Raw genomic sequence first — 24,617 nt, forward strand, 5'->3', positions numbered from 1 at the left:
AACAGTATTATTTTACCAGTGCCCGATCGCCCTTTGTCTAGTCTAATGAAGTAGAGCTACAGAACAGCCGGAGAAAGAACCACTGGAGGGCTGAGTTATGGTGTGATCAGTGGAACATGAGGACTGGTAGCCATCTCAAACAGTTGCGGGGTTCTCGAGCATTGCTGTGTGTGGGGATGCCCTCCGCCAGGTAGCTGGTGTGGAGCTGTAAAGCACGCACGGCTCTACCGGGTGTTGGAGGTCCAGATGTACGTGAGGTAGGGGTCAGGGAGCGTGGGCTGTCCGTCGCACTCACGAGAGCCTCCGATTAGCTGGAGAGGAAGCAACGGCCTCCAGGGGGCGGGTGTGCCTAGATCTGCTAGAGCTCTACTGGTGTTCCCTGTGCACCACCTGGGATCAGCTATAGGGGTTGGGGAGGCAGTAGAACATGTGGGAAACTGGGGTGGAAATAAAGGCCGGGGGTGCAGACGTGGATCTGGGGCCAGAGTGCAATGCAACTCCTAATCCAGAGCAGTATGTGGCAAACGCAGGGGGATTCTGGTGTCCCTGGTCTGCCTCGGTTGTCTGATGCAGCACCACTCAGTGGTGTCTGCTGGCTGGGGTGAGCAAAGTAGATCGGGGAGCAGCAACTGGGGAGCGCTGAGGGCACCAGCTTGTTGCTGTGAAGCTTACCTCCCCTCAGCAGTCACCCTCGGTCCAGGCTGCAGGCTTCGCCAGGTCCTGTTGCGGAGGTCCCGTTGCGGATCGCCGTGGGTGGGAGTCGGGGCACACTCTCCGGGTCTCCCCAGAGACAGGGCTGTCCGTCCCTGGCAGCACCACCCGAGGTGCGGCGCCGGGAGATGAGGTAGCGGGGGAGGCCTCCGGAAACAAGACGGTGGGCGCCCGTCCCGTCCAGGAAGCGGGGAGAGCCTCGGCTGCCACGAGGGACCAGAGCGGGCAGAAGCGAGCCGCTCCACTGGTGGTGAGTGCAGCGGTAGCTGGTCCGGGTGTTGCTGGGTCCCGGAGGGGGTCAGGCGGGCTGGAGGGATCCAACAGAGCCTCCAGCAGGTGGGCCCGAAAATTTAGGTCCCGGGCTGTATGGGGGAGGCAGGCCGCAACCTGCAGAGAGGCCTAGTGCCTCTCCCGGCTCCGCAGTCACTGCACTCCTGGAGGTAGGGAGGGGGGAGAGTGATTGTGAGGGATCAGAGCGCGGCTGGGGGATATATAAATAGTTTTATATAGGGATATAGCAGGAGCCCCTGGACAGCACGTCTTTCCACACAGGCTGCTAAACCACGCCCCCGTTTTTGAGGGTTTTTTTGTAAAAAAACACCCGCATCCAAAACACACCCGAATCCGACAAAAAATTTTCACGGAGGTTTTGCCAAAACGCGTCCGAATCCAAAACACGGCCGCAGAACCGAATCCAAAACCAAAACACAAAACCCGAAAAATTTCCGGTGCACATCACTAGTTATAATATATATTTTGTGCACTTGTGCTATTGTAAACTTGCATCTACTATTTGTATCTAAGTATCTAAATATACTGTTATTTAACTTAATGCAGCTACAGTACCTCAAAAGTGATTGTATGGATAAATAAAGAAATGAATTGATTAACCGATATCCAGCTTTCTTCTCAATTACACAGGGGATAGGTCACTGTAGGGATGGCCATTGGTGGATTGATGGATAACCTCAATGGTGTAAAACCATCTGAAAGGGATTCATCAATGGTTTTACCCACTGATGGTCATCCCTGTATTGCTGTGTCATTATTTATTATTTATTTATTAACAGTTTCTTATATAGCGCAGCAAATTCCGTTGCGCTTTACAATTTGAAATAACAATAACAAAATAGGTGATAACAAACAGTCATAGAGGTAGGAAGGCCCTGCTCGCAAGCTTACAATCTATAGGGAAATAGCACCTTTCCCTGTGTACATATGCCTATCTATTGCATAGAATGAGAAGACATGTGAGGATATGTGTGGGCTGTACAGAGTGGATGCAATTTGATAGGAAGGTTTATGAAAGTTATGTGGGCGGTTCTGGAATTTGATATGCTTGCCTGAAGAGGTGAGTTTTCAGGGAACGCTTGAAGGTTTGGAGACTAGAGGAGAGTCTTATTATGCGTGGTAGGGCATTCCACATAGTGGGTGCAGCCCGATGAAAGTCCTGCAATCGTGAGTGGGAGCGAGTAATGAGTGTGGATGAGAGACGCAGGTCTTGTGGAGAGCGAAGAGGTCGGGTTGGGAGATATTTTGAGATAAGCGAAGTGATGTACGTTGGTGTAGTTTGGTAAATGGCCTTGTGTGTGAGTAAGAGTATTTTATATTGAATGCGGTAGAGTACAGGTAACCAATGGAGGGACTGACAGAGTGGATCTGCAGACGATGAACGTCTAGCGAGGAAGATAAGCCTCGCCGCTGCATTCAAAATGGATTGTAGTGGTGAGAGTCTCGTTTTGGGAAGACCAGTTAGGAGACTATTGTAATAATCAATGCGGGAGATAATGAGAGCGTGGATTAGAGTTTTAGCAGTGTCTTGTGTAAGGTATGGTCGTATTTTGGATATGTTTTTTAGATGCATGTAACATGATCTTGAGACAGATTGAATGTGGGGAACAAAGGACAGATCAGAGTCAAGGATGACACCTAGGCAGCGAGCTTGTGGGGTAGGGTAGATAGTCGAGTTTTTAACAGTGATAGAGATATCAGGTTGGTACCTACTATTGGCCGGTGGAAATATAATTAACTCTGTCTCTGAAATATTCAGTGTCATGAAATGAGGGCCAATCAGAGACTGGGGCGTGGCTTCGTGGGTGTCAGTAGCACGGAACCATCGATGGCAGGAAACCATCTGGTTCTCCCCCATCAATGGTAAAAGTATTTGACATCGGTCATAGACCATCAATAATTTCAAATAATCGATGGTCGATGGCCATCTCTAGGTCACTGCCTCATACACAATCAGCACAATACTCTGAGCTGCTGTCTCCTATCTCCACTTTCCATAATCTGATGGACCAGCAGACAAAAGTAACAGATTGAATATTGCTAAAATGAATATTAAGGAGAGCATCACCTTGGTAACTTAGGAAACATTTTAATTACTGTAGTGGGTGATTTTCAGTTCTATTTAGTTAAGGTTTAATTTCAGTCCTGGTGGAAAACCAATACTTTCTGTGATTGCAAGGAAAATAATTATCTTTACTTCCATCCTCCCAGTCATAATGTATTCATATAAGATTAAAACTTTTCCAATTTTGTCTAGACTGAATGCCTAACAAAATTATCTGCTCCTGTACAAATGAATTCATTAATATTTATAATGTTATCACGGTAAGCTTTTGCCAGTGTTGCATATTTTGTTAAAGTGTATTAATTCTCTCAACCTTTTCAGTACACCCCACAATGGTTACATACATATGCAGAGCCAGCTCTCCTCTGTATGCAGCTCATCTTCCGGAGATAGTGTGATGGTGTGAAAGCTGCTGATCGAAGGCATTGACCCTGGGCTGTTTCTAGACAACTTGGCTCCAAGTGCGAGCATTAAAGAATTGCGCCTACCACCCCCCCTCGGACATAAAAAAAGATACTTTGCGTTTGCTCCCAGCGAGGGAGCATGCCCTCACTAAAATGGGCGTGGTCTCACTAAATAGGCATGGCCTCACAGGAAAGGAAGACCTTACACCACAGTTTTTGACCTTTTCGACAACAGACCTCGGCCACCAGTGGAAAAAATAAACATTCCACCATATACAGGGCGGGATGTACTAACCTCTCCCACTGCATTAACTGCTTTTCTCGGCGCTCCGCTGACATATTCCCCACGGTAACCTGTCTCCTTGTTTACACATATATCGCCTCTTCACCGCCGCAAGAACTCAGGTCTCAGCTTAGTTGATGCAGCGCTCCCCCTTTGCTATTCTTTTGCGCATGCGCACATGCCACAGCATCCAGAGCAAAGCCCCACACAGTAATGCCCCTTACACCATATTATGCCCCTTGCACCATATTATGCCACACACCCCAATGCACGTGATACATTATGCCCTACAGTAAAACTTCTAATTACTTTTAAATTACCTGCTTGTTGCCAGGGGTTTCATGTGCTGGGTGTCACGCTAGCTGCCAGGGGTTTCATGCACTGGGTGTCATGCTCGTTGCCAGGGGTTTCATGTGCTGGGTGTCAGGCTCATTTCCAGAGGTTTCATGATCTGGCAGCCATGCTCGTTGCCAAGGGGAATGCTCATTGCCAAGGGAGTGTAAGTATATTGGCCCCTTCCTTCCTCTTCCCTAATACTACTCCGCTCGTGGGGGGGAGGGGGGGTAGAGTTTTACGGAATGCAACCGTGTTATTCTGCGAAACTCGGCCTCCCCAAGCAGAGTACTATGCTAGAGGGAGGAGGGGGAGCAGAAGTAGCCACAATGTGCTGCGGTGGGCGCACCTGCAGTGCAACATGGTTTTGCCCGGTTGCTTACTGTTTTGCTTTACTTACAAACGTGAATCATGCCCAGTGTCTCTAGTTTGTGAAGTTGTGTCCCAAGTGTTGAGGAGTGCTGGGAGGAACGTCTGATGTGCAACAAGCCATAGTATTTTTGTATTCAGCTAGCCATTAATTCAAGTATAATTTAAAATACAAAATCACCTGAGTAAGACTAGATATGTTGTTTAATGCACAATTCATTGCAGTTTCATCCAAATGCAACAGTGAGGCACACTGAGGCTGATTCTCAGTCTGACGTAAAGTGACTGTGTTTGCAGGGAGCTATGTCCACTGTTTCTCTGTCCACAGCCGCATCCACCATTATTATTATTATAGGCACTTGCACCAGCCCCAGGCTAGGTGTAAGAGTTCTGTAAGAAACAGGCTTCCCTTCTCCGTATGCATGACAGAATAGCACTGAACCCAACCTACACAACCATGACACTGCAATAAAGACAGAACAATTGCATTGTCACCTACTTACTGCCCCAAAATGCCCATTTCACGCACAGACAGATCCAGCCAAGATCTACTGTATCTGACTCAAAATTGGAAGGAGATACACAAAAGGCATAAACTCTTTTCTGTGCATGTGCCATATGGTAAGACTTGCGTCTGTACAAAGAGACCCATCTGACTGCATCAGCCCCAATGTGTCTTACTAGTAAGTAAGAAGTGGAGGCACTGGTGTATCTATAATGGGTGCAGTGTGTGCATTGCAACACTACACTCTCTGCACCCATTTCTTTAATACTTGCCTCTCCAGAGTCCCCATTGGTGGCAGCAGTAGTGCTGAAAAATCACCAGGAAAATGGTTCAGCTGCCATTTTCCTGATGTTTTGTGCATGCACAATAGGGAAATCATAGGGAAATATCTGCCGTACTATTTCCCCTGAGACTTGTAGTAGACTCTAGCACTGTGCTAGAGTCTGCTAGTGTTCTGTGATAGGTGCTCATATACTAACAATAAGCTGCCGGCTAGAGAGGAGGGGCCCCCGATGGAGACGGCACATAGGCCCCCTCTTATCTTGATGCGCCCCTGAGTGGAGGGTGACTTCTGCTCTAGTAGTTAATAATCGTTTTGAACCCCATATAAAAGTATTGGTTTATAATTATTTGTCCTTCATAAATCAGGGTGAAGCCTTCTAACAACCAAAGTTTTGAATGTTAGATACACCAAGAAAGAAAAAAAGTTTCACAATATTTTAATATGACACAATAAAAGTTAGATTTTGAGAAAAGTGCGCCTTGTAAAAAAATGGATCTCTTCATACAGGGTATATCATACTGCTACACACGTGTCAGTTTTCCCATCTTTCCCTTGGGTTCATTGTATGGCTTATCTCCCACAGTGTAACCTTCGTGCCCAACATGCCTGTCTCACTTGGTAACCTCGTGGATGGGATAAAAATACATGGACCTGATGGTTATGGTAGGACCCCGCTCTGAGCATTAGGATGCTGACTGAAAAATCCATTTTGTGTCATCTCTTCTAGGAGTAACCTATTCCACCCAGTGTAATCCTATGCAGTACGCCCACCATGGCTGCCTCACCTGGTAGCTTTCCTGGGTGGAATATATTGTATAACCCATGAAGTTATTACCCAAAATGACTGCACCAACCCTGCACTACGCATAGTGGGGGTCATTCCGAGTTGATCGCTCGTTAGCTACTTTTAGCAACCGTGCAAACGCATAGTCGCCGCCCACAGGGGAGTGTATTTTCGGTTTGCAGGAGTGCGAACGCCTGTGCAGCCGAGCGGATGCAAACACATTTTGTGCAAAACAAGACCAGCCCCGTAGTTACTTATTCTGTACGATGATTGCTGCGTCGAATGACACGGTAATGACGTCAGATACCCACCCAGCAAACACCCGGCCACACCTGCGTTTTTCCAAACACGCCCAGAAAACGGTCAGTTGACACCCATAAATGCCCTCTTCCTGTCAATCTCCTTGCGATCGGCTGTACGAATGGAATCTTCGCTAGATCCAGTGCACAGCAGTGATGCTCTTTGTGCCCGTACGACGCACGTGCGCATTGTGGCACATAGGCATGTGCAGTTTTGCCATTTTTTTACCAGAACACTGCGCTGCGAAAATCGGCAGCGAGCGATCAACTCGCAATGACCCCCAGTGTTCTGTAGGTTTCTGTTGTTTTTAACTATTACTGTGTCATTTTCTATATTCTGTTTCACCACCTCCTTGTACAATGTACCACGTTTCTGTAAAGGGACTGAGAACTAAAGGGAGAAAAGCTCCATATAAATACAATTATTATTATTAGTAGTAGTAGTAACCCTTACTAATTAACATGACTGCTAGGGGGAAAAAAATTGGCAAGAAATCTACATTTCATAGTAACATCTTTTTCAAATACAAATCGGTATTCAACAAGTTAAAATCATCTGCATTGATGAATTACTGTGGAGTATATTAAATATAAAATAAATCAAATGCATTGCAATTTCCCTTCATTTTCTTTTTCATGCTGCCTACAGTTAAATCTGAATGGTGCGTGTTTCAAAGTGAAATGCGTCACCACCGCCTTCACACACACATCAATGGAGAAGTATGCGGATTCTGGCAGGATTTAGGGAGATTAGGGAAATATGAAGGGCACATATAAAAATGATTAAGCTGTACTGGACACAGATGATAGGAAATGAAAAGATTCTAAGCAAATGACATCTTTGAGCCTTTGCGCCCAGGATGCTTCTTTAACTTTCACAACTTCCCCTGCTGCTCATACTCACCAGCACCCAGGGACCAGTGATCGATGCTCCGGGAAGGCTGCTGGTCTTTGAATCCTCTTCCTGCTGTGAACCCCATTGCTGTAATGTGAGCTGCTGCTTCCAGGGCCGGCAACAGAAATCTTGGGGCCCGGTACACGGATATCTTTGGGGTCCCCCCTCGACCCCCCACACCCACACATCCTTCCCCTGGGAGCGAGAGAGAAAGGGTGTCAGGGTGAGAGAGAGAGAGAAGTGAGAATGAGAGTTAGAGAGAGGGTTGGGTCAGAGAGATAGAGAGAAAAAGAAGGTGTCGGAGCGCGTGAGAGAGAGTTTCATGGAAAAAGAGGGAATACGAGAATGAGATAGGGGAGAGAGAGGGTGTCAGACAGAGAGGAGCGCGAGAGAGGGTGTCAGGGAGAAAGGGATGAGACAGGGGAGAGGGAGAGAGAGAGAGAGAGAGAGAAAGAGAGAAAGGGCATCAGGGAGAGAGAGTGTGTCAGAGAGGGAGAGAAGCAAGAAAGAGTGTGGGGAGGAGTGAGCGAGAGAGAGAGAGAGTTTGTCAGGGAGAAAGAAGGGAGCAAGAGAGACTGAGAGAGAGTGTCAGGGAAAGAAAGAGGGAGAGATAGAGAGGGGAGATAGAGAGAGAAAGTGTCAGGGAAAGAGAGAGATAGAGTCACAGAGTGATTGTCAGTGAGAGAGACAGGGAGAGAGAGAAACTGTGTCAGGGAGAGAGAGACAGTGTCAGGGAGAGAAAGAGACAGTGTCAGGGAGAGAGTGTCAGTGAGAGAGACAGTCAGGGAGAGAGAGGAAGAGACTGTCAGGGAGAGAGAGGGTGTGAGAGAGACAATGTCAGGGAGAGTCAGAGACAGTGTCAGGGAGAGTGTGAGAGAGATACTGTTAGGGAGAGAGACCAAGTGTCAGGGAGAGAGGGGGAGAGAGTGTGTCAGAGAGGCAGAGTCACGGAGGGAGAGAGAGAAAGAAATACACAGTATCAGGGACAGAGAAAGAGAGAGAGACTGTCAGAGAGAGAAAGAGGGGGAGATAGAGAGAGACAGTGTCAGGGAGAGAGAGAGAGTGTCAGGGAGAGAGAGTCACAGAGAGAGTGTCAGTGAGGGAAACAGGGAGATTGAGACAGTGTCAGGGAGAGAGTGTAAGTGAGAGAGACAGTCAGGCAGAGAGAGTGAGAGACTGTCAGGGAGAGACAGTGTCATGGAGAGAAAGACGGTGAGAGAGAGACAGTGTCAGGGAGAGTGTGAGAGACACCATCAGGGAGAGATGGGGAGAGAGTGTGTTGGAGAGAGAGAGAAAGACAGATAGTCTTAGAGTGAGAGGCAGAGTCATGGAGGGAGGGAGGGAGAGAGAGAGAGAGAGAGAGAGAGAGAGAGAGAGAGAGAGAGAGAAAGAGATAGTATCAGGAATGGAGAGAGAGACAGAATGTGTGTCAGGGAGAGACAGACAGTCTCAGGGAGAGAGAGGCAGTGTCATGGAGGAAGAGAGAGCGAAAAAGTGTCAGGGAGAGAGAGTGTCTTGGACGGAGAGAGTGAGTCAGGGATAGAGAGAGAGAAAGTGTGTGTCAGGGAGAGAGGAAACAGAGTGTTAGGCAGAGAGAGGGATAGAGACAGTGAGATAGACTGTCAGTGAGAGAGAGGGGAGAGAGTGTTAGGGAGAGAGAGTGGGAGAGGGAGAGCAAGCTGGAGAGACATTACCTTCTCTGCATTAGGACACGCCCCCTAAACACCAAACACCTGCGAATCACAGCACTGCTGATCTGCTGTCGGGAGCCGCTACCGGTAATCAGGAAGGGGAGGGGTTGTTCCTGTGAACCTTGGGACCCCTAAGGACCTTGGGGCCCTGCACTGGGGGTCACCCAGCAGCACTGGAGGATCTGATGGCTGGCAGCCCTTACTGGAGCACTGTCCCTGGGTCTGGTAAGTATGATTATTTTCTTATTTTTTTACACAGTGATCAGCATGATCAGAGCTGATCACAGTGGCCGGGATCCTGGCTTTCTTTTTTTTTTTTTATAGTAAATTCGTCCAGATCGCATTTCCCATTATAAGTATAGGAAATGCTATCTGGTTACTAAAAAAAAAAGCAAATTAAAGGGTTGGAGCAGTTTTTCTTGAAAACTGCTCCAAAAGCGCTTTAATACATTTCAGTGAAACTAAAATAATGTGAAACGAGTTAGAAAACAAAAACACCCACACCCACATTATTATCAAAAATGTATTGTTTTCAAGTTAGAGGATATTCTGTTTCTGGAGAGAAAATACAGTTAGCCACATAAAAAGAACAACTGGAATCATACCAGACATTTTTTTTATTATTTTACCATATCTTTTTGAAAAAAAGAAACCCCCAAAAGCTTTCATGGGTAAAATACTGTTCCATAACGGGATCGGTATGAAATACCTCCAATCAAAATCCTGACGTCAAAATCCCGACAAGGTCAAAATCCCAACATGGACAAAATACCGACAAGGTCAAAATACTGACATGTAAAATGCCGACAGGTCAAAATACCGACTTGCGTTTTTCATTGGGTTTTTGTGTGTGTATGTCGACATAGGTCGACACGGACAGCATATAAGTGTACCGCGTCCCCTAACATGCACGGTGCCTCGCTGCGCTCGGCACACTATTATATTCCTCCTCCAGGCTCGGCACACTATTATATTATTTCTCCAGGTCCACTGGGATGGTAAAGTATGAACAAATCGGTTTCAATGAAAAAATCATTAAAAACTCATGTTGGCATTTTGACCTGTCGGCATTTTACATGTCAGTATTTTGACCTTGTCGGCATTTTGTCCATGTCGGGATTTTGACCTTGTCGGGATTTTGACCGTTGGTCAATTGCTGAGGGGATTTCGACCGTCGGGATTTTGAATGGAGGTAAATTGACTGCATCCCTCCATGACAATAGGCTGATTTTTAGGTTGCAGATACATGTTGTCTAGGTGGACATGTGTATAACTTCTTTAGTTTTATAGTTTAATAAAAAAACAAAAAAAACTTTTTCATGTTTGTATGAGCCCTAAACACCAATAAAACCATTAAAAAAATCTTGCATTAGGTAAAAGATTATCAACCTGTGTGCTGTGGCACCCTGGGGTGCCTCGGGACACTTGCAGGGGTGCTTTGGATTAGTGGTCCAGGACCAATTCAACTTATTTATGGTTAATTTAATAGGCAAACCAGTGCCGGTGTCTGTCAATCATAATATATGTGGACAAACAGAAGTGAATCCTGTCCCTCATCACACAACTGACCCTCAGGATGACAGATGAACACCATTTACTTCATTTAATAGTTGTTCCTTAAATTCTTAATAAGAAACTTGTGGCCTTGGGGTGCCGTGAAAAATATTCTGATACTCTAGGGCGCCATGATTCAAAAAGGTTTGGGAACCACTGCATTAGGATATTATAATTTCTGCATGATAGGGTTAAAGATTTTGATTTTCCATTTCCATTTTCACAATACTTAGTGTACAGTATGTAGCGTGTTGTGTCTATTACTGATTGAATGATAGGGTATGGGTGTGAGCGAAGGACAAATAGAGTCTCTGTCTAAGGTCATGTGGAATACATTTTTGTCCCTGTAGTCCCATATTACATATTTACTATTAAAATATTTATCAATTACAAAGTCTACATTAATCTTTTTATGAACAATATTGACCACTCACATTGGTGAATACTAACAGCCCCATTTCCTCAATAATCCTCTATTTCATCTTTTTTTTTATTCAAAAGAGCACCATGGAATGAATGAAATGTGTGAACTGATCTGTCCAAGGCTTCATGTGATCCTCTTTGTGACGTACTGCAAAAGGGACACTATGAGTGTGTTTGTTATCAATCGGACAGCCTGTGGCTTTAGCGTGGAGGGCTCATTATCCTTGCTAGAGAAGCGTCAATCTGTAATGTAAATGCACGTGTGCCACTACAGACCTGGGAACCAGCACAAAGGAATGCTTAGATCTCTGATATCAATAGCCAATGGAACAGTGCCCCCCCCCCCCCCCCCCCCCCCAGAGGTGTCAGTCAAAGTACTGGGTTGTGGGTTGCAGTGCGGCTGCCATTAATATGGGCAGTGTCAGGACGGAGATAATACCCTCCCCTACATTGTGTGGGTAGTTACTGTGGGCTGACCCCCCTTTGGGAAAATCCCAGCACCCTTCTCACCTTTCACATGTTCCTCCCCTCTTCCTCCCTCAGCTCTCCTTTGTACTCCCACCCACTTACCTCGTGGCACCCCCTGACCTCCAACCATTTCCAACCGGGTACAGCTGAAAATGTACCAGGTAAAGTCTCATTACAGTACCTTCCATGCACAGCCTCAGCCAGTGTGTGAGCTATGAGTGGATCCTGTCTTTCGTCTTCTACAAAAAGTCACTTACATGTTACGGTTACTGTATGTTTTTTAGGGCATATTTATTATACACATTTTGTAGGAAATCACCTGAAAAATCGGGATACACTTAAAATGTAAGTATTTACCAGGAGAGGGATTGTCTGGATCGCTCCTTGGTAACAGCTACTGGAGCATGACCACGCATGCACAGTAGGTCCGCAGCATATAGTAAAGTGATCCCTGATGCGATCATTTTATCTTACACATTGCAGGGATGGGCTCCTATCAGAGTGCCTGTCCCTGGATGTCATTTTTAATACATCTGGGCAGAAATGATATCTTTGTCATCAGGTAGATGGTGTGTCAGGTCCAGCTGCCCTGAAGGGGGCAACATTCAGCAATTTAGGTGCACCAAAATGAAATTATATTTTGCCCCACTCCCCCCCAACCAAAAAGGTTGTAGCGCCCCTGCTGATGCCCAACTAATTTTATGGGAAGGGATGTAAATGATAGAAATGTGCCATACGATTAAAGCTACCGTGTTCAAAATTGAAGAAGACTAGAATAAACACTTTGAAATCTCTGTGGGCATCATGACTATCAGATGTATACTTCTGGCAAACCTATTGTGAGCTGAAAAGCAATTTTGAAAGTAAATTTCAAAAGGCAAAATTAGAGTAAGCGGGTCCGGTTCTCCCAGAACCAGACCCACCTGAACATTGAGATCCGAGGTGGGATCTGAGTCTGGCTCGGGTTTTCCCACCTTACTCAGATCCCAAATTGAGACAAAATGTCACCCTCCCGCTGTCGGATTTTTGCGGGTTTTGGATTCTATACAATACTCCAGCTGTGGAGGTTATAGTGAACGGACGTTTCACTGTGGTGTCTCTCCAGGGGTGCTTTGTTTTTGTCCATCAAGGACTGTGGTTGCTAAGGGGGTACCTTTGTCCTGGGCTGCGGTGTTCAGGGGTACTCTCCAAGCCCATAAAGGGGATGCTGTATAATCAGTGTACTCAGAGCCGGCCCTAACCAACATGATGCCTAGGCAAGATTTCGGCTGGTGCCCCCAAGCACCACTGCTAGATTCGCCTCTGACCCTGCACCCCTTTCCCAGCACCATCACCCCCACCCATAGCAGTCCTTATTTTGATGTTCCTATCCCCTATATTTTAAATAGGAACAGTGCGCACATTCAGCGCACAGCCCAAAAAGGGGCATGTTCTTGCTGGGAAGGGGCATGACCACACAACAGTACCCCCAATTCAAATTCCGCCACACAGTACTGCAACTTTATTCACATTTTACCATGCAATAGTGTCCCTTATTCATGTTACATCACACAGTAGTACCACTTTACCTTATATACGTTACTCCTCACAGTAGTGCCCTTATTCACATTACATCACACTGAATTGCTCCTTATTCACATCACACCATACCATAGACCACACAGTAGTGCCCTTTTTATACATTACGCCACACAGTAGAGCCCCTTATTCACAATACAAGACACTGAATTGCTCCTTATTCACATTGCATCACACCATATTGCTCTTTATTCACATTAGACCACACAGTAGTGCCTTTTCTATACATAATGCCACACAGTAGAGCACCTTATACACATAATGCCACACATTAGTAATGTTTTTATACACATAACACCACACAGTAATGCCCCTTACACATGACACACATTATTAATGTCCTTATAAACATAATGCACTTTACACATTATGCCAACTTTTATTAATGCCCTTATACACATAATGTCCCTTACACATATGCCACACATTATTGATGCCCTTATACACATAATTTCCCTTACACATATGCCACACATTATTGATGCCCTTATATACATGACACACATAATGTCCCTTACACATATGCCACACATTATTGATGCCCTTATACACATAATGACACACATAATGTCCCTTACACATATGCTGCACATTATTAATTACCTTATACACATAATCAAATATGACAAGGAAAAAAGAAATCGACTTTTGTTAGCAGCACTCTTTCCCTTCCACAAGAAAATTAATTCTTCTTTACTAGAAATAACATGTTCATAATTTTATTAACGATCTTGTAAAAATAAAGAAGAAGTTCCAATACCCATATGTGATGTAGATATCTTTATTGTCATCACATATGATTTATTATATGTCCCGTTATCTTTGAGGGGTCATGTAGAGTGAAATATTAAATTATTAGAGGCAGAAAAACGTGTGAAAAATAAATTAATATATTTACGTGAATAAAGATACTTTAAAAGAAATTATTAGTGCATAATTAGCAGGCATCATCCTATATATAGAGAGCAAGAAAATAGGATTTTAATACCTACTGGTAAATCCTTTTCTCTTAGTCCATAGAGGATGCTGGGGATGCTTCAAGAACCATGGGGTATAGACGGGATCCGCAAGAGACATGGGCACACTATAAGACTTTGAATGGGTGTGAACTGGCTACTCCCTCTATGACCCTCCTCCAGACTCCAGTTATAGGAACTGTGCCCAGGGAAACGGACATTTCGAGGAAAAGGATTTATTGAATTATTTTAAAACCTTGGTGAGTTACATACCAGCTCACACTCAAACACATCGTACAACATGGCATTCAACAACAACGCAAGCAACGGCATGACCAACAACAGTCACAGATTGACTGAACTCAACGCAACACGAGCGTAACTATAACCAAACTGCAGATACAGCCCGCACTGGGATGGACGCCCAGCATCCTCTACGGACTAAGAGAAAAGGATTTACCGGTAGGTATTAAAATCCTATTTTCTCATACGTCCTAGAGGATGCTGGGGATGCTTCAAGAACCATGGGGTTTATACCAAAGCTCTAGAATGGGCGGGAGAGTGCGGATGACTCTGCAGCACCGATTGACCAAACAAGAGGTCCTCCTCAGCCAGGGTATCAAACTTGTAAAACTTCGCAAAGGTGTTTGATCCCGACCAAGTAGCTGCTCGGCAAAGCTGTAATGCCGAGACCCCTCGGTCAGCCGCCCAGGATGAGCCCACCTTTCTGGTAGAATGGGCTTTCACTGATTTCGGTAACGACAATCCTGCCATAGAATGAGCCTGCTGAATCGTATTACAGATCCAGCGTGCAATAGTCTGCTTGGAAGCAGGAGCCCCAATCTTGTTGGGAGCCCACAGGACAAACAGAGCCTCTGTTTTCCTAATCTGCGCCATTCCGGTGACATAGATTTTGAAAGCTCTGACCACATCGAGGGAGACTTCGATTCCGCCAAGGCGTCAGTAGCCACTGGCACCACAATAGGTTGGTTTACGTGAAATGACGAAACCACTTTTGGCAGAAATTGCTGACGAGTTCTCAACTCCGCTCTATCAGCATGGAAGATTAAATAGGGGCTTTTGTGAGACAAAGCCGCCAACTCAGACACTCGCCTTGCGGACGCCAAGGCCAACAACATGACCACTTTCCAAGGAAGGAATTTTAACTCAGCCTTGCGCAAAGGTTCAAACCAATGCGATTGCAGGAATTGCAACACCACATTAAGATCCCACGGTGCCACAGGAGGCACAAATGGAGGGTGGATGTGTAGCACACCTTTCACGAAGGTCTGAACTTCTGGAAGGGAGGCCAATTCTTTCTGAAAAAAGATCTACAAGGCTGAAATCTGTACTTTAATGGAGCCTAACTTTAGGCCCGCATCCACCCCTGCTTGCAAAAAATGGAGCAACCGCCCCAAGTGAAATTCTTCCATAGGAGCCTTCTTGGATTCACACCAAGACACATATTTTCTCCAAATGCGGTGGTAATGCTTTGCCGTTACTTCTTTTCTAGCCTGAAGAAGTGTGGGAATGACTTCACTGGGAATACCCTTTCGGGCTAGGATTTGGCGTTCAACCGCCACGCCGTCAAACGCAGCCTCGGTAAGTCTTGATACACACACGGCCCCTGTTGCAACAGGTCCTCTCGAAGAGGAAGAGGCCATGGATCTTCTATGAGCAACTCCTGAAGATCTGGATACCAGGCCCTTCTTGGCCAATCCGGAACAATGAGTATCACCTGAACCCTTGTTCTTCTTATAATCTTTATCACCTTTGGAATGAGAGGAAGTGGGGGGAACACATATTCCAACGGAAACACCCACGGTGTCACTAGGGCGTCCACCGCTATCGCTGAAGTTTCTTGTTGAGGCAGGACGCCATCATGTCCACTTGAGGAACTCCCCAACAACTTGTCACTTTGGCAAAGACCTCTCGATGAAGACACCACTCTTCTGGATGGAGATCGTGTCTGCTGAGGAAGTCTGTTTCCCAGTTGTCCACTCCTGGAATGAAGACTGCTGACAGAGCGCTGGCATGTCTTTCCGCCCAGTGAAGAATCTTCGTGGCCTCGGCCATCACCGATCTGCTCCTTGTTCCGCCCTGGCAGTTTATGTACGCCACCGCTGTCACGTTGTCTGACTGAATCAAGACAGGCAGACCCTGAAGGAGATGTTCTGCTTGCAGAATGCCATTGTAAATGGCCCTTAATTCCAGAATGTTTATGTGTAGACAAGCTTCCCGGCTTGACCACTTTCCCTGAAAATTTCTTCCCTGTGTGACTGCTCCCCAGCCTCGGAAGCTTGCATTTGTGGTCACCAGGATCCAATCCTGAATCCCGAACCTGCGTCCCTCCAGAAGGTGAGAACTGTGCAGCCACCACAGGAGAGATTCTGGTCCTGGGAGATAGAATTATTTTCCTGTGCATGTCCAGGTGACACCCAGACCACTTGTCCAACAGGTCCCACTGAAACACCCTGGCATGGAACCTGCCATATGGAATGGCCTCGTAGGCCGCCACCATCTTCCCCAGCAATCGAGTGCAGTGAAGAACTGACACCTTTGCTGGTTTCAGAATCTGTTTTACCATGTTCTGTATTTCCAGAGCCTTTTCCACTGGAAGAAAAACTCTCTGCAATGCTGTATCCAGAATCATACCCAGGAACGACAGCCGTGTCATCGGATCCAACTGTGATTTTGGCAAATTTAGGAGCCAACCATGCTGTTGCAGAATCTTCAATGAAAGGGCAACATTTTTCAGCAATTGCTCCTTGGATCTCGCCTTTATGAGGAGATCGTCCAAGTACAGGATAATTGTGATTCCCTGCTTGCGCAGGAAAACCATAATTTCCGCCATTACTTTGGTGAAAATCCTCGGAGCCGTGGACAGACCAAACGGCAATGTCTGAAATTGGTAATGACAATCCTGAACAGCAAATCTCAGGTAAGCCTGATGTGGAGGATATATGGGGACATGTAAGTAGGCATTCTTTATGTCGACCGACACCATAAAATCCCCCTCCTCCAGACTGGAGATCACTGCTCGGAGAGTTTCCATCTTGAATTTGAATTTTTTCAGAAAGAAATTGAGGGATTTTAGGTTCAGAATCGGTCTGACTGATCCATCCGGCTTCGGGACCACGAACAGGCTCGAATAAAAGCCTTCCCCCTGTTGTGACGGGGGTACCCTGACAATTACTTGATTTTGACACAACTTTAGTATCGCAGTGCATACTACCTCCCTTTCTATAAGAGAAGCTGGCAAGGCCGATTTGAAAAATCAGTGAGGGGGCACGTCTTGAAACTCTAATCTGTATCCTTGGGTTACTATTTCTATTATCCAAGGATCCAGGTCCGAGTGCACCCAGACCTGACTGAAAAGTCTGAGACGTGCCCCCACCGGTGCGGACTCCCGCAGAGGAGCCCCAGCGTCATGCAGTGGATTTGGCAGAAGCCGGAGAGGACTTCTGCTCTTGGGAACTTGCCACAGCCTGTGACCTCTTACCCCTTCCTCTTCCTCTCACAGCAAGGAAGGAGGACCCTCGTCCTTTTTTGAATTTATTGGGCCAAAAGGACTGCATCTGATAGTGAGGCGTTTTCTTCTGCTGTGCAGCAACATAAGGTAAAAATGACGACTTACATGCAGTAGCCGTAGACACCAGGTCAGTGAGGCCGTCACCAAACAGGACACTACCGTTAAACGGTAACGACTTCATCGCCTTCTTAGAGTCAGCGTCAGCATTCCATTGATTAATCCACAATGCTCTCCTTGCTGAGACTGCCATGGCATTGGCCCTTGATCCCAAAAGGCCAATATCCCTCACAGCTTCTTTTAATTATGCTGCAGCGTCCCTGATATGACCCAGAGTCAAAATCACGCTATCCCTGTCTAGGGTATCTATCTCAGATGACAAGTTATCTGCCCATTTTTCAATAGCGCTACTCACCCATGCCGAAGCAACGGCAGGTCTGAGTAGTGACCCTGTAGTGACATAAATTAATTTTAGAGTGTTTTCCTGCTTACGATCCGCTGGATCTTTTAGGGCCGCCATGTCAGGAGACGGAAGCGCCACCTTTTTGGATAGATGCGATAAAGCTTTGTCTACCGTGGGGGTTGACTCCCACTTTTCCCTGTCCCCAAATGGAAATGGATATCCCACTGGAATTCATTTGGGAACCTGTATCTTCTTGTCAGGATTTTCCCAAACCTTTTCAAAAAGCACGTTTAGTTCATGAGAGGGAGGAAACGTTACCTCAGGTTTCTTTCCTTTATACATACAGACCCTAGTATCAGGGACAGCAGGGTCCTCTGTTATATGCAATACTTCTTTTATTGCCACAATCATGTACTGAATGCTCTTAGCTAGTTTTGGATTTAATCTGGCATCACTATAGTCGACACTGGAATCAGAGTCCGTGTCGGTATCTGTATCAGCTATCTGGGTAAATGCACATTTCTGTGACCCCAAAGGGGTCTGAGCTTGTGACAAAGCATCCTCCATGGATTTCCTCCATGTCTGGTTCTTAGACTCAGATCTATCAAATCTCTTAGTCAACTGAGTCACATTTGCATTTAAAACACTTAACATATTTACCCAATCATCCGTCGGCGGATCCGGCACTGTCACTTTCACAGTATTTTCTGTCCCCACTCCAGCCTCCTCCTGGGAAGAACACTCAGCCTCAGACATGTCGACACACAGGTACCGACATCCACAACCACACTGGGGTTATAGGAGACAGACCCACAACAAAGCCTGTAAGAGAGACACAGAGGGAGTTCTGCCAGCTCACAACCCAGCACCTATCCGGTACTGAAACGAGTAAAATACTGCCCAGACCTGTTAGCGCTTTATATATATAAACAATTAGCACCAAATCACTTGTGCCCCCCCCCCCCCCCCCCCCCGTTTTGCACCCTGTTACTTGCACAGCAGTGTGGAGGTCAGGGTCAGCGTCTCTGCAGCTTCTGTGATGAGAAAATGGAGCTGGTCAGAGCTTTGAGGGCTAAGCCACGCCCCCTACATGGCGCGCTTCAGTATTGCTTTAATTTTATATTTATACTGGTGTGGGTCCCTTAACTAGTACCTAGGCACTGTTTTTTCTTTTGCCAGTGCCCTGCAGTGCCATGTTATGTGTGGGAGCATGGCGTGCAGCGCGACCGCTGCGTGGTACCTCAAACGCCGTCTTCTGCCGTCACTGAAGTCTTCTGATCTTCCTATACTCACCCGGCTTCTGTCCTCTGACTCTGTGAGGGGGGTGACGGCGCGGCTCCGGGAACAAGCAACTAGGCGCACCAAGTGATCGAACCCTCTGGAGCTAATGGTGTCCAGTAGTCTAAGAAGCAGAGCCCTTGAACTCAGAGAAGTAGGTCTGCTTCTCTCCCCTCTGTCCCACGATGCAGGGAGCCTGTTGCCAGCAGGTCTCCCTGAAAATAACAAACCTAACTAAGTCTTTTTTCTGAGAAACTCTGGAGAGCTCCTCAGTGTGCATCCAGTCTCACTGGGCACAGAATCTGACTGGAGTCTGGAGGAGGGGCATAGAGGGAGGAGCCAGTTCACACCCATTCAAAGTCTTATAGTTTGCCCATGTCTCCTGCGGATCCCGTCTATACCCCATGGTTCTTGAAGCATCCCCAGCATCCTCCGGTAACACAGTCCACAGTACAGTTTTGTTTCAAACACTGTCAGTATATCATTCATTAGCAACAAATGTTGCATTTTGAACACTGAACCAAGGACCATGCAAACATTGTTACATTTGTAACCTTCCTCCAACATCACTGTCAAAAGCAGCCAGTGGTTATTTAAAGAATATTAATTAAAATCACAGGTAACAGACTAAAGGTGTGTACACACGGTAAGATATTTTCTTCCGATTCTGACTATATAGTCAGAATCGGAAGAAAATATAGTGCAGATCGCAAGGTGACAGTCACCTTGCGATCTGTATCCGATCCCGATGCGCGTCCCCGCGCGGTCGGCATCGCAAGAAAAGATAGACCGAGCTGGCAAGTCAATCCTTGCTAGATCGGTGTCCTATCTAGTTCATATCGCAAGTGTTTCTAGTACCTTGCGATATGAGCTTGCGATGCCGATCAGCGTCATGCGGCCACTCCCCGCCGGTCTATTCTCTTCACAGCGCGGAGGAAGGAAGAAAGAAGAAGCAGCAGCAGCGGCAGCACGTGGAGGAGAAAATCCAAGGACACGTAAGTATATCCAGCGGGGTTGGGGGGCAGCACTGGGGACTGTGGGGCACTGGCACTGTGGGGCAATGTAACCTGGCACTGAGGGGCATATCTGGCACCGTGGGGCAATGTAACCTGGCACTGGGGGTCATATCTGGCACTGTGGGGCAAAACTGGCACTGAGGGGCATATCTGGCACCGTGGGGCAATGTAACCTGGCACTGGGGGTCATATCTGGCACTGTGGGGAAAACTGGCACTGAGGGGCATATCTGGCACCGTGGGGCAATGTAACCTGGCACTGGGGGTCATATCTGGCACTGTGGGTCAAAACTGGCACTGAGGGGCATATCTGGCACAGTGGGGCAATGTAACCTGGCACTGGGGGTCATATCTGGCACTGTGGGGCAAAACTGGCACTGGGGGGGGCATATCTGGCACTGTGGGGCAATGTAACCTGGCACTGGGGGTCATATCTGGCACTGTGGGGCAAAACTGGCACTGAGGGGCATATCTGGCACCGTGGGGCAATGTAACCTGGCACTGGGGGTCATATCTGGCACTGTGGGGAAAACTGGCACTGAGGGGCATATCTGGCACCGTGGGGCAATGTAACCTGGCACTGGGGGTCATATCTGGCACTGTGGGGCAAAACTGGCACTGGGGGGGCATATCTGGCACTGTGGGGCAATGTAACCTGGCACTGGGGGTCATATCTGGCACTGTGGGGCAAAACTGGCACTGAGGGGCATATCTGGCACTGTGGGGCAATTTTTCTGGCACTAGGGGGGCACCGTATCTGGCACTGGGGGGGCACCGTATCTGGCACCGTGGGGCAATGTATCTGGCACTGTGGGGGCTCTCCCACATGCGGCTCTCCCCCCTCCTCCGCCGGCTCCGTCCTCCCACTGACAGGAGCAGCGGCATGGCCCTGCAGTGTATGCGGCTCTCCCCAGCAGCAGCAGGTTAGTCTCTCTCTCTCTCTCTCTCTCTCTCTCTCTCTCTCTCTCTCTCTCTCTCTCTCTCTCTCCTGTGGATGTGTGATGTGTTAAGTTTTTTTTTGGATTTTTTTACAGGTACCCCTACCCTATTGGATTCTACTGGACAAGAGGACGTGACCGGCGTGGGATGTAGGTAAGTAATCTGTCTCTCATTTTTACAGGTACCCTATTGGATTCTACTGGACAAGTGGACGTGACCGGCGTGGGATGTAGGTAAGTATGTGTGACTGTGTAAGTGTGTTTTAATAAATTTTTACTGTCACGGTGTGCGAGTTGTGTTTTTATTTGGGTATTTTTTTTGTTGTAGACCTACAGGTACCAGCGAACCCGTTATTTCCCTGCATACTGGTACTTGAGGTTCTCCAAGTACCAGCGAGCGGGGGAGGCTTGCTGGGCCTTGTAGTTCCACAACAAAAGACAATATTCTCTTCTTTAAACACATGACTATCAGCCTCCCATCCACCGCCCACGGATGGGGGGGACAGCCTCGGGCTTCACCCCTGGTCCTTGGGTGCCTGGAGGGGGGGTGACCCCTTGATTTAAGGGGTCCCCACTCCTCCAGGGAACCCCGGCCAGGGGTGACTAGTTGGGGGGGTAATGCCACGGCCGCAGGGACCTCCATAAATGTGTCCCCCGGCTGTGGCATTATGTCCCTGGCTAGTGGAGCCCGGTGCTGGTTTTAAAAATACGGGGGACCCCTACATCTTTTGTCCCCCGTATTTTTGGAACCAGGCCCGGACTAAGAGCCCGGTGCTGGTTGTCGAAATACGGGGAACCTCTGTCCATTTTTTCCCCAGTATTTTAACAACCAGGACTGGCTCAAAGAGCCCGAGGCTGGTTATACTTAGGAGGGGGGACCCCACGCATTTTTTTTTTAACTTTTTTAACACATTCAGACCCTTCTCCATTAAGTTAATGGAATCCCTGGACAACAAAATTGCATTCATGTCCTCCTCCCACTCCCTTCCCATACAGTAATTGTTATTGTTTCTATAAAAATGTACAATATATTACAAGTATGATGAGCAGGCAGGCCTGGAGATGCAAATTAGTGGCGGAGGGCTGGGTCAGTTGATGGTGGGCGACTTCGTAAGCCATTGGTGGTGGCAGCAGGCATTGGCTCATAGGCAGTAGTGGGCATTGGCTCGGCGGCGGTAGGGGTCATCTGCAGGATTCGTCGAACATTATGGCTGTAGTGCCTCACCAGCCACTGACCTCACCGCACGCCACTGGTAAAAAGTGGACTCTTGCCTGCCGTGATGTATAAAATGGGGACAATTGCCTGCAGTAATGTATAAAATGGGCATTCTGCCCTGATGTATAAAATGGGGACACGTGCCTGCCATAATGTGTAAAAAGGGGGACACTTGCCTGCAGTAATGTATAAAATGTGGACTCTTGCCTGCCATAATGTGTAAAATGCGGACTCTTGCCTGCCGTAATGTGGGGATTTCATGTATCAAGGGCATTGCGGAGTGTGGCTTAATATGGTGCAGGGGGCATTACTGTGTGGGGCTTAAGATGGTTGAATTTTTATTTCCCTATGGTGGGCGTGATCTGTTGGTACACGGTCAAATACTGGGGTTTGAGGTAGTTTTTTCAGATGAGGCACGCCCATTAAAATGAGGCCAGCACATTCAAATAATGAGGACACGAACCCTTGCCGGGGGGATGCTGGCGACACATTAAGGGATGCATTTTTGGGGTAGATAGATACATATATATATATATATATATATATATAGAGAGAGAGCGAGAGAGATAGATATAGATATATAGAGATAGATATATAGAGATAGATAGATAGATATATAAATAGTATTTTTAGGCTTTTTGTATGTGACGGTTGTATTTTGTCGGCTAATTGTGTTATTTTATTTTCAACCAGCAATGTCATCTGCGGAGTACCGCCAATTCTGGTCAGGATTAATTGATCTGTACCGTCAGAACGAGTGCCTGTGGCGTGTCAGGAGCCCGGACTATGCCAACAGAATCAAGCGGAATCGGGCATATCAGCAGCTTATTGAGTACAGTAGAGGCAAAAACTCTGATGTTGATGTCGATTGGGTGAAGAAAAAAATTTCAAATTTCCGAACAGTGTTCGTGAAGGAACGCAAGAAGGTGCAAGATTCACAGCGATCCGGAGCCGGGACTGATGAGGTCTATAAACCGACGCTGTGGTACTATGACCAAATTCAGTTCATTATAGAGCAAGAGGCGCGGGTAAGGTCACGGGACGCTCTAGATCCAGAGTCTCCAGTTCTTGTCGAAGAGGAGGCCCAGGAGAGTCTGGATCTGGTAAGTACACACACATTTGTTTCATATGCCACCCACCAATTTTGACATAGACCTAATTTTTGTTTTTCTTATATTGCAGGATGCTACCCCGGAGCTGGAGGTGGAGCCTACCACAGGCCAAGGGGCAGAAGTGGAGGAGCCGGTAGCGGAGCCGGTGGCACCCCCACAGGCGCGCCCAGGAAGACCGAGGCGCACGGCAAGGAGGACCACTTCTGCAGCCTATAGCACCCCCTCTGGCTCCCAGCAGTTTTTTCAACGCGCTGAGGAGGTTTTGCATAGGCCCCCGGATGCCGAACAACAATTTGGCAATTTTATTGCATCGGAAATGCGCCTGATGACGGATGATCAAAAATTCATCGTCCAACGGTTAGTCAATGAGATTGTCTCACGTGGCAGGCGCCAAACACTGGTGTCGGCGTGTGAGATAGTGCCAACTGACCCTTGGTATCACCCAAATTTGTCCCGTCCCCCCTTCCCAAACAACCCCCCCATGGAGCATGCGCCGGTAAACCCCCCTCAGCAACCGTATTTTTTTCCGTCGGGAGCCACACAGCCCAGCCCCTCCCTCCAATCTAGCACCTCGTCCAGTGGCATGTACTCTGACATGCAGAGTACACAGTCCTCTGTGCTGGGCGACCCACGCTTTTTTCATTTATAATTAGTTTTTTGGACCCGGTTTTTTAGTTTTGTTCGAAAAATCTGCTGGTGACCTTATCCTACGCTCTTGCTCAAAGTGAACTGTATTGAGGTCATTAGTACTGCAGCGTCGGTTTTGTGTCCTCACTGTCCCGGACTACGGATCGTTGTAAAGACTGCACTTCTTGTGTTCCTTCCAGACTGTTTGGAAATTTGATGATGTTCTTCACCCAAGGCAAAATTGCACTGTTTACCTCTACTGTACTCGGATATGCCCGTTTCCTGTTCTGTTGGCATAGTCCCTGTCCAAAGGCACTCGTTCTCATGGTACAGCTTATGAATCCTGGCCAGAGTTGGCGTTGGCATTTAATATTTTTATAAATTTTACGAAAAAACAAACTGTGTGGTGTATTTTTTTTTAAAAAGGTAAAGGGGTTTATATTGTGTTATCGGCAGGTAGTAAAAACTACATGTCCCAGCAAGCCTCCCCACATGCTGGTACTTGGAGAACCACAAGTACCAGCATGTAGAGAATTAAAAGGCCTGCTGGTACCTATAGTTCCACAACAAAAGAAATACCCCAAGAAAGACAAAACACACACACCGT

General features: G+C 47.1%; 1 protein-coding gene across 1 annotated transcript; it reads left to right on the top strand.

Annotated features, from left to right (window-relative positions):
- Positions 1-1,651: 1,651 nt before the first annotated feature.
- LOC135050422 (uncharacterized) lies at positions 1,652-24,409 on the top strand. The gene is made up of 3 exons (XM_063956921.1): positions 1,652-1,742; positions 22,965-23,374; positions 23,454-24,409. The coding sequence occupies exons 1-3, from the start codon at positions 1,652-1,654 to the stop codon at positions 24,030-24,032; spliced, it is 1,080 nt and encodes a 359-aa protein (XP_063812991.1). The 3' UTR covers positions 24,033-24,409.
- The last annotated feature ends 208 nt before the right edge of the window (positions 24,410-24,617 follow it).

Source organism: Pseudophryne corroboree, chromosome 1 (genome assembly GCF_028390025.1).
Source record: "Pseudophryne corroboree isolate aPseCor3 chromosome 1, aPseCor3.hap2, whole genome shotgun sequence".
NCBI classification, from domain to species: Eukaryota; Metazoa; Chordata; class Amphibia; order Anura; family Myobatrachidae; genus Pseudophryne; species Pseudophryne corroboree.